The sequence below is a fragment of the Ochotona princeps genome, chromosome 17 (genome assembly GCF_030435755.1).
Source record: "Ochotona princeps isolate mOchPri1 chromosome 17, mOchPri1.hap1, whole genome shotgun sequence".
Taxonomy (NCBI): domain Eukaryota; kingdom Metazoa; phylum Chordata; class Mammalia; order Lagomorpha; family Ochotonidae; genus Ochotona; species Ochotona princeps.
Window position 1 is genome coordinate 3,477,626 of NC_080848.1, and position 9,367 is coordinate 3,486,992.

The 9,367-nt window shown below is 58.7% G+C and overlaps 2 protein-coding genes across 2 annotated transcripts; both read left to right on the forward strand.

Annotated features, from left to right (window-relative positions):
• Positions 1 to 200: 200 nt before the first annotated feature.
• Positions 201 to 2,393, forward strand: LOC101529630 (histone H3.3A). Its single transcript, XM_058675661.1, has 4 exons — positions 201 to 348; positions 675 to 812; positions 891 to 1,044; positions 1,131 to 2,393. The coding sequence occupies exons 2-4, from the start codon at positions 685 to 687 to the stop codon at positions 1,257 to 1,259; spliced, it is 411 nt and encodes a 136-aa protein (XP_058531644.1). The 5' UTR covers positions 201 to 348; positions 675 to 684; the 3' UTR covers positions 1,260 to 2,393.
• A 3,631-nt stretch (positions 2,394 to 6,024) lies between these two features.
• GALK1 (galactokinase 1) lies at positions 6,025 to 9,321 on the forward strand. The gene is made up of 8 exons (XM_004592904.2): positions 6,025 to 6,281; positions 6,952 to 7,141; positions 7,392 to 7,511; positions 7,666 to 7,801; positions 7,929 to 8,110; positions 8,637 to 8,787; positions 8,862 to 9,024; positions 9,105 to 9,321. Exons 1-8 carry the CDS (start codon positions 6,045 to 6,047, stop codon positions 9,174 to 9,176), a joined length of 1,251 nt encoding a protein of 416 aa, XP_004592961.2. The 5' UTR covers positions 6,025 to 6,044; the 3' UTR covers positions 9,177 to 9,321.
• The last annotated feature ends 46 nt before the right edge of the window (positions 9,322 to 9,367 follow it).

Genomic DNA, 9,367 nt, shown 5'->3' on the forward strand with positions numbered 1-9,367 from the left:
CCAATCACGCGGCCCCTTTAGCATCCAATCAGCGGCCCGGGTGCCCGCCAATCAGGGCCCGGGGCCGAAGCACGGCCTTTGTGTCGGGGGATGTCAGAGCGTCGGCGAGAGCGCAGGCCAATAGCAGAAGTCGTTGGTGTATGTAAATGAGGGCGCTGTGACGCAAGCCCGCAGCGTGAAGCGTCCATATAAAAAGGCCGGCGTCGGGGGGGGCCCGGGGCGCAGAGCGGTTTGGTCGTTGGTGCGGAGCGTGTCTGTGCTGTGCTCGGTGCTCGGCGCTCGGCTCTGCGGCTCCCGGGGGGCAGCGGCTGCGGCAATCGGAAAGGCGGCCTGACGCTTCGCGGTTAGGTGAGCGCGGACTGGGGGCGGCGGCTGGCGGCCGATCGCCGGGGGCGCCGGGCTCGGGCGGCCGGGGGCGCGCAGAACCTTCCCGGGCTCGTCCTGCTCTCCCGGGGTGCGCGCTCCGGAAGCGCGTTGGCGGCGATCGGGGCGGAGGGCCGGCGGGAGGGAGGCGGGAAGTGGCTCCTCCCCGCGCTCCCGGGGGAGGCGGCCGCCTGAGTCACCGGGGAGGGGGAGGCGCCGGCGGCCCGCGGCCATCTGCCGTCCGCCCGACCCCACCCCGGCGAGGAGGGGACCCCGCGCCCGGCGCCGCGCCCGACGTGTCCGTGTGTCAGGTTCAAGACAATGGCCCGGACCAAGCAGACTGCGCGCAAGTCCACCGGAGGCAAAGCCCCCCGCAAACAGCTGGCCACGAAGGCTGCCCGGAAAAGCGCTCCCTCGACCGGCGGCGTGAAGAAGCCGCATCGCTACAGGTAGGTCGCGGGCCGGGAGGGAGGGAGAGGCCGCGCGCCGGGGTCCTCGGCGGCCCCGCTGACCGCCCTGCGCCCCAGGCCCGGCACCGTGGCGCTCCGGGAGATCCGCCGTTACCAGAAGTCGACGGAGCTGCTGATCCGGAAGCTGCCCTTCCAGCGGCTGGTGCGGGAGATCGCGCAGGACTTCAAGACGGACCTGCGGTTCCAGAGCGCGGCCATCGGCGCGCTGCAGGTGAGGCCCAGCCCGGCCGGGCGTGGCGTGGGGGGCCGGGGCGCCCCTCCTGCAGGCGGCTCACGCCGGGCTCTCGTCCTCCGCAGGAGGCCAGCGAGGCGTACCTGGTGGGTCTGTTCGAGGACACGAACCTGTGCGCCATCCACGCCAAGAGAGTGACCATCATGCCCAAAGACATCCAGCTGGCTCGCCGGATACGGGGAGAGCGAGCTTGAGTGGAGGCGGTTTTTATGGCGTTTTGTAGTAAATTCTGTAAAATACTTTGGTTTAATTTGTGACTTTTTTTGTAAGAAATTGTTTATAATATGTTGCATTTGTACTTAAGTCATTCCATCTTTCACTCAGGATGAATGCGAGAAGTGACTGGTCTCGGGCCTCGGTCACAGGCTGGGGTTGGGGGGACACGCTGCTCATGCGCAGAAGGGATGGGTGAACTTCCTGCTTCTCATGATGCATGTTTCTGTATGTTACTGACTTGTTGGGTAGCTATTAAGGTACTAGAAGTGATAAATGTGTACAGGGTCCTTTTGCAATAAAACTGGTTATGACTTGATCCAAGTGTTTAACAGTTGGGGCTGTTAAGTCTGACCATACATCACTGTGATAGAATGTGGGCTTTTCCAAGGGTGAAGATGCAAGTCTTAACCACAGCGTAACTTAGTTTCCTTAAAAAAAAAAAACAAACAAAAAAAAGTAAACCTGGCAGCTATAGAATACACTATGTGCATTTATAATAGCTATTTTATATATTGTAGTGTCAACATTTTTAAATTAAATGTTTTGCATTCACAAGTGGTGGGGAGTCTTGTCATTAAGATGTCTTGTGATTAGAGTTCAGTCGGGCTTTCCTGACTAGACTGCACTTGCTTTCCTAGTAGTAAATGCTTTGTGCATTAGACCTTGCATAAGTCCTCATTCTACCACATGCTAACTAACCCTCTAGCTGATAATGCAAACACTAATGGGGAAGTTTTATTTATAAGGGCTCTAGAATAAAGTTACTCGCACCAGCATCATCTGTTACTAATCTGAGCTAGTTAGTGCAGCTTTGCATCGTGTTGTGGTCGGTCTTGTCACTAGGTTTTCTCTCCTCGGCCAAGAGGAAGCTATGTTGTGGAGTTTTCTAATCCCGTAGTGAATGCCTGCTGTGGGAGCGGCGCCCTCGGCACCTGCTCACTGGACCTCTGCCAGTTGGTGTCTGGTTAGGCTACATCTGGGTCCTGTCCTGTCTGGGAAAATCACTTTTATAGAGATGGCCTTCCAAGTGGTTTTTAAATTTATCCTTCTATCGAAGTTTTTAGGTCAATTATGTATGTTGACTAAATTTACAAATAAACTTGTTTATCCAACTGAGTGTCAGAAAGCTCCATTGACTGTACACACCTGTTGCTGTGCCCCTCTGGGTGCCATAGATGCTTGCGGTTGAGCTTAAGTTACTTCAGCTGTTGCTTGGTGTAGACAGTCTGCAGAGAGCTTGTGGGAAGCTGGGAATGATAGGGTACTGCCACGCGGGCTGCAGGGACTAAAGCCTTGCCTTACTGTCTGGGACTGAGGTATCTGGGAAGTATTTCAGGTCCTGTGAGAGACTGGCAGGTGAAGCCCTTAATCCCTTTCTGCTGGTGCCCTGTTGGGGCAGCTGGGAGCCCCTGCAGGCAGGGCACAGCCTGGGTGGCTTGAGGGTGGTGGGATACTGTAAGGACAGTGGAAGCTGGAGCAGGTACAGGTGTCTTGGATGGGTGAAACAAATGTGCAATTTAGGTTCTCAACACTTCTAAGTTCTCTTTTGAAATGGGGCAGTCCAAAAGCTCTTGGACCTGAGGTAGGAAGGGGGCCTTGCATGAGTCTCACATCTCCAGCTCCTCCAGGAAGTTGCAGGTGCAGAAAAAATGGGGGTGGTGGATGAACTGAGGTGGTTGCGAGAGGTGGGACCCCCCATCCCTGGTGTTGATAACAAAGGCTGTGGGTGGGTGAGTGGGCAGGCTTAGGTGGCCTGTGGCCGGGGTGGTGTGCTGGGACCTTTGTCTACTGCGAGGAAGGCTTCAAGGGTTCCTGCTTCCTTTTGGTGGATGCACTGGACCTCGGGCTTGTTCCCGGAGTTAGTGCTTAGCGCGCTGTGCCAGTGTGTCAAGCAGAGGGCAGGATGGCCTTGGGCCCGTGAGCCCAGAAGCCTACTGCAGGCTGCAGGGCTCTTAATAGCTCCTGCCATCACCAAACCCCAGCTGTGTCCACTTCAGTGTTTGGGCAGCTGCAGGATCGACCGCCAGCTCCCCAGACAGTGGGATGTGCCAGAAGAGGCTGCTGTAGCCCTGATCCAGCAGCCTCACCTTTTGGGTCTGTATTTCATCCCAGCAGCTTTGAGGGCCGCAGCTCCAGTGACAGGGCCCAGAAGACCTCGTAGTTGATGTCTCAGTGGACGGCTTGAGGCTGAGGAGGTGGGAGAAGCCCCTGGCATTTCCAAGGCAGGTGTCAGATCCCACTTGCCCCTGGAGTCAAGCTTAGTACACATCAAGGGCTCCAGGCATGTTTGCTGAGCAAACCAGATGGCCCTGGCAGCTCCATAGGACCGTTGACTGCCTTGCCTCCTGGTGTGGGCAACAAAGAAATCAGTCTGGTTCCCAAGAGCTTTGGTTTACAGCCTGGTTACCAAATTGGGGATGTTCCACAGTGTAGGAGCTGGGACTCTCTTGTCCCCACACGAAGGAGGTGGGTCTGCATGTTGACATGCCTGTTGAGGCTGTGTGAATATACACTGTGGTCCAGGGGCTGAGGCAGTGAGTATCTTACTGCATCTGTGCCTCTTTAGTGGGACTAGGAGTAATAAAAGCACACACCCAGGAGGCTTGCAAGCAGGTGATGAGAATGTGCCCAGATTTTGAGATCCCCAGAAATCACTAGGAGTCTGAAGTGGGTCCAAGTGAACAAGGATGGTTTATTCAAGCTCGGCATGTCTGAGCTTGGGTTCTTGGTTGAGAGCAGGCAGATGGCTTACCAACAGGCCAGCCAGCCGGCCGGGACCAACACCCCTTACTGGGAGTGTGGCCTTGAACAGAACATTCATACGGTTTTTATAGGGGCAGTCCGTAAGAATTGGGACCCATCAGTGCTAAAGGTCACATAGGCCTTTTAGCCTGCAAGCTCACACAGTTTCTTAGTAGCAATGAGCCATGAACAAATAATGGGATTTTGATACTGAAGTTCTTAACATCTGTGCAAAACTCTCATCTGGTAAGCCCTAGGGATGACCTGAAAAATATTTGATCACGGAAGTCAAGGGTGCTGACGGATCACAATTGACCTGGGTGCTTGAGAAACCCTGATAGGCCTCTCGGGGGGCCTTCTGTCTGGGTGTCAGCCCAGAGGTCAGGGTATCCTGATAGCTCAGTATCCGTGCTATCACTGTTACAGAAGCAGCTGTCAGCCACATTGCAGAAGGGTAAAGGGCATCACGCCGGGAGGTGGGCAGATCATCCGGGCCCCTTGTGAGACCAGAGGCTTTCGGGAACAGTTTGGGAGTGGTGGGCCAAGTTCCATCAAGGCACCCAACCTTTGACTGCCACAGAAAGGCCATCAGGTGGAGTGCAGCGTGTCCAGCGAGGAGAAACGGGGCTTCAGAAAACAGATGTGCGCGGAGGCACAGAGGCATCCCAGTGCTGGCCCACGTGTCCACCAGCATGGACAGATGATTTCTTGGTCACTACCTCCAACTGGCACAGGCCAACTCGCCACTGGGCTGGCACCAGTTGTGCTGATGCAAGCATGTCCTGGAGAGCAATGTCCCCATCAAGGTGCCACCTCCCTCCCAATCCTGCAACATCTGGCCAGGAAGTGAGAGGAAGGATCAAAGATCAAAGCAGATGACAACTCCTGAACAAACTGCATGTAAGAAAGGCAGCGTTGCAGAGTTGCAGGAAGGGAGATTCCCTTCAGGCCAGAGTCCAAGAAAATCAATGCAAGGACGAAGGTGGGTGTTCATGGCCAGGGCTTTTAGCCGCTAGGTGGCCCTCTTTCTGGCCATTTGCATGCAGGTGAGTGCCAAGCAGAGATTTTCCATTGCTGGTTCACTTTCCAAACGGCCACAAAGCCCGGGCTGGACCAGATTGAAGCCAGGAGCTTGTGGGTCTCTCACATGGGCGAAGGGTTCCAAGCACGTGGGCCATTTTCCACGGCTATCCCAGGCCGTTAGCACGGAACTGGATCAGAAGTGGAGCAGCCAGAAATTGAATTGCTGCCCACATGGGGTGCTAATGCTGCAGGTGGTGGCTTAAACTGACATGCCACAGAGCCGGCCACTGCTTCACTTTCCACTCCTAGCTTTGAGCTGGCCCAGTCCAGCCTGTGCTGGTCATCTGGAGGGTGAACCAGCAGATGGTAGAGGTTCCCTCTCACTTTCTTCCTCACCCTCTCCCTCTTTTTTTGTAACTTTCAAATAAAAACAAGTAAATCTTGAAAAGTGTACTAGGCTACCTATTTACAACTTTCAGTTATTTATTTGAAAGGCAGGCAGCCAGGAGCTCGGCATCTGCAAGTGCCATGCAGATAGGTGGCAGGGATGGTGAGCTATCCCGGCTGCATCCCAGGACAGCATTGTAGGAAGCTGGAGTGAGGACCAGCGCCGAGACACAGACTCAGGCGTCCCAGCTGTGCCAGATGCCCATGCTAGGAGACTCCTAGAGCCATGATCAGGGCATGACCTCTCACAGGTGCTGGCCCAGAGAACCTCAGTCTGACCAAATGCCGCTCAAGGCTGCTTCTGCTCGACAGTGTAGAGTAAAAGCCATCACGGGGGCACAGACTCTTCCCCGGGGCCACCTGCTGTGACCACTCCGACTGTGCCCACGCAGGTGCGAAGCGCGGAGCAGGGTAGTGCAGCTGTGTCCTGGGGAGCGTCCTGTTAGCCCGCAGCCCTCGTCGCGGGCGGGGCGTCCGGGTGGGCGGGGCCTGCAGGCCGGGGGCGGGCCCGGGGCGTGGCGTTGGGGGCCCCAGCCCAGGGGCGCGCCGGAATGTGCGCACTGCGCGCGAGTCCCCGCGCACAGCATCCCGCGCCACCGGCCCCCTCGCCGCACACGAGCGACATGGCTGCTTCGAGGCATCCCCAGGTGGACGAGCTGCTGGCCGAGGCCCGGCGGGCCTTCCTGGAAGAGTTTGGGGCAGAGCCGGAGCTGGCCGCGTCGGCTCCGGGCCGCGTTAACCTCATCGGGGAGCACACGGACTACAACCAGGGCCTGGTGTTACCCATGGTGAGGGGCTGTGGAGGAGCCACGGGCGGGTCTCAGGATTGGGGCGGAGGGACGGGCAGAGACCCTGGCGCGGGCTGTCCCCCACGTTGGAAAAGGAGGAAGTGACAGGGAGGGGGGTGTGCTGACGCTGCTTGGCACAAATCCCCCTGTTGAGGGACTGCTGATCGGTGCCCTCAACACCGCGTGTGTTTCTACTTCAAACGTGGGGCTCTCGGGGCCTGCGATCGGTCCCATGCTTCAGGCTTGGAATGTGAGTGTAGCCCAGCCCATCATCTACAGCTGGGGGCGCTGGGGGACCAGGTCCTGAGGGGGCTAGAGGCCTCCTCAAGGTCAGCCAGGTGACTGGGCACCTGACCTCCTGCCTCCCGGCTTTCCATCCGGAGCTCTCAGCCTCTGGTGCATGCTGGGATCACACCACATGGAAGACCTCTCATCCCACCTTCCCTCTGGCCTAGCCACCCACCCCCATCCCTGCCCCATCCCTGGGAGCCCATGCAGGGGGCAGAGTCCAGCCCTGCTTGCTGGCTACAACAGGCCCCACCCTCCAGACCCCAGGGCCAGCTCAGCCTGGAGCCTGGCCCCTACCCCCAGGCCACACCTCATTCCCTTCCCCTCCCAAGCTGGCTGAGCCCTGAGGGGCTTTCTCACACCTGGGGGGTGGGTCCTGCAGGCTCTGGAACTGGTCACGGTGCTGGTGGGCAGCCGCCGGGAAGATGGGCTGGTCTCCCTTCTCACCACCTCCAAGGACGCTGATGAACCTCAGCGGCTGCAGTTCCCTCTGCCCTCCCCCCAGAGATCCCTGGAGCCTGGGACCCCCCGATGGGCCAACTACGTCAAGGGAGTGATTGAGCACTACCCAGGTATGGGCACTGGATACCACCAGTGTCACCTGCTACTTCACACTGATGCCCCAGTCAAGTTCTAGGACTTGCCCTGGGGTTGCCTGGAAGGAGCCAGTTGGACCCCAGAGACCGAAACTAGGAGGACAACTAAGAGGACTGTTGGCTACCTCCCTGGGTTGGAAGATGGAGGGCGCTGACTTGGCAGCTAGCAGGCAGGTGTCTCCTGTCCAGGCCAGCCCATCTTACACACCCATCCCTTTCTCCACAGCCGCCCCCCTCCCAGGCTTCAGCGCGGTGGTGGTCAGCTCAGTGCCCCTGGGTGGCGGGCTGTCTAGCTCAGCTTCCCTGGAAGTGGCCACATACACCTTCCTGCAGCAGCTCTGCCCAGGTACCCTCGAGGCCCCAGTCACCACCATCCACCTTGCGCTCAGAGCTGCTTTCCTCATGGTGGTGGGTGGAGTGGGTGGGGGTGAACATTTTGCCTGGAGTGTCTATCACTGGAGTCACCTGCCCCCATTCCCCCACCTTGCCCTGTGCCACAGACTCAGGGGCAGTAGCTGCCCGGGCCCAGGTGTGCCAGCAGGCCGAGCACAGCTTTGCAGGGGTGCCCTGTGGCATCATGGACCAGCTCATCGCGCTGCTGGGGCAGAAGGGCCACGCGCTGCTCATTGATTGCAGGTCAGGGGCCACTCCCTGCTCCCACCTGGGCCTCAGGAGCCTCTGGAGAGAGGGGTTCTGCCCACTAGTGTCACAGCAGATGTCCTTCCTGGCCATCCAGCCCCTCTGAGTCCCACTCTGCCCTCAGGTCCCTGGAGACGAGCCTGGTGCCACTGTCTGACCCCAAGCTGGCTGTGCTCATCACCAATTCCAATGTCCGCCATGCCCTGGGCTCCAGCGAGTACCCTCTGCGGCGGCGCCAGTGTGAGGAGGTGGCCCGGGCGCTGGGCAAGGAGAGCCTTCGGGACGTGCGCATGGAGGAACTGGAGGGTGAGAGCCTGCCGGCCTGGCCCTGACCTGGCAGTAGATATGAACCTGACCTGCAGCATGCCCCCTGCTCTCCAAGCTTGTGAACTGCAAATGTTTATTTGAAAGGCAAATTTACAGAGAGAAGGAGAGGCAGATCTTCCATCTGCTAGCTTACTCCCCAAATGGCTGCAATGGCTAGAGCTGGCCTGGTTCTAAACCAGGAGCCAGGAGTTACTTCTGAGTCTCCTACGCGGGTGCAGGGTCTCAACCCCTTGGGCCATCCTCTGCTGCTTTCCCAGGCATATTAGCAGGGAGCTGGATAGGAAGTAGAGTAGCCAGGACTGCAACTGGCCCCATATGGGATGCCAGTGTGCGTGAGGAAACCTAACCTATTACGCCGCAGCACCAGCTCCTCTTCCCAGTTTCTGATCTAGCATGGTTACCAGTTCTCTCCTCAAATAACTGCTTACTGGTCCACTAGGACCCTGCCCACACAGCTGGCACCCCTAGGCAGTGGAGAGCCACTCTGCCGACCTTCTCTCCGCAGCTGGCAGGGAGCTGGTGAGCAAGGAGGGCTTCCGGCGGGCACGGCACGTTGTGGGTGAAATTCAGCGCACTGCCGAGGCAGCGGCTGCCCTGAACCGCGGGGACTACAGAGCCTTTGGCCGCCTCATGGTGGAGAGCCACCACTCACTCAGGTGAGACCTTCTGTCCCTCCTTCCCTCCCCATACTGAGTTCCCTGGACTTGCCCCTCCCACTGCTGCCCTGCAGGGATGACTATGAAGTGAGCTGCCCCGAGCTGGACCAGCTGGTGGAGGCCGCGCTGTCTGTGCCCGGAGTCTATGGCAGTCGCATGACGGGCGGTGGCTTTGGGGGCTGCACGGTGACGCTGCTGGAGGCGTCCGCCGCACCCCGTGCCATGCAGCAGATACAGGTGGGCTAGGGTGGAGCTGGTGGGGCAGAGGTGGATTCTGGGCCCACCCCGCACTCACGCCGTGCCCCACCTCTCCTTAGGAGCAGTACAGCGGGACCGCCACCTTCTACCTCTCTCAAGCAGCAGATGGGGCCAAGGTGCTGCACCTGTGACTGTAGCTGGCGGGTCCCACCGCTGTGCCTTGGGCAACTGCCCACCCTCCCTGTCTGGGTGCTTAATAAAGCCCTGCCTCCCACCATGGTACCCACCTGCCTCTTGAGGTGGGTGTGTACCTTGGGGGTCAACGTCGCTCTCTGACCGCAGGCCACTGGCACCTCTGGGTCCCCGGAAGAACAGACAGTAG

Bases quoted from the DNA above. Each gene is read 5' to 3' on its own strand.
- LOC101529630 (XM_058675661.1), top strand. From the start codon at position 685: ATGGCCCGGACCAAGCAGACTGCGCGCAAGTCCACCGGAGGCAAAGCC. The intron at 813-890 runs GTAGGTCGCGGG...CCTGCGCCCCAG, and splicing joins AAGAAGCCGCATCGCTACAG to GCCCGGCACCGTGGCGCTCC. The intron at 1,045-1,130 runs GTGAGGCCCAGC...CGTCCTCCGCAG, and splicing joins CGGCCATCGGCGCGCTGCAG to GAGGCCAGCGAGGCGTACCT.
- GALK1 (XM_004592904.2), top strand. From the start codon at position 6,045: ATGTGCGCACTGCGCGCGAGTCCCCGCGCACAGCATCCCGCGCCACCG. The intron at 6,282-6,951 runs GTGAGGGGCTGT...TGGGTCCTGCAG, and splicing joins AGGGCCTGGTGTTACCCATG to GCTCTGGAACTGGTCACGGT. The intron at 7,802-7,928 runs GTCAGGGGCCAC...CTCTGCCCTCAG, and splicing joins GCGCTGCTCATTGATTGCAG to GTCCCTGGAGACGAGCCTGG.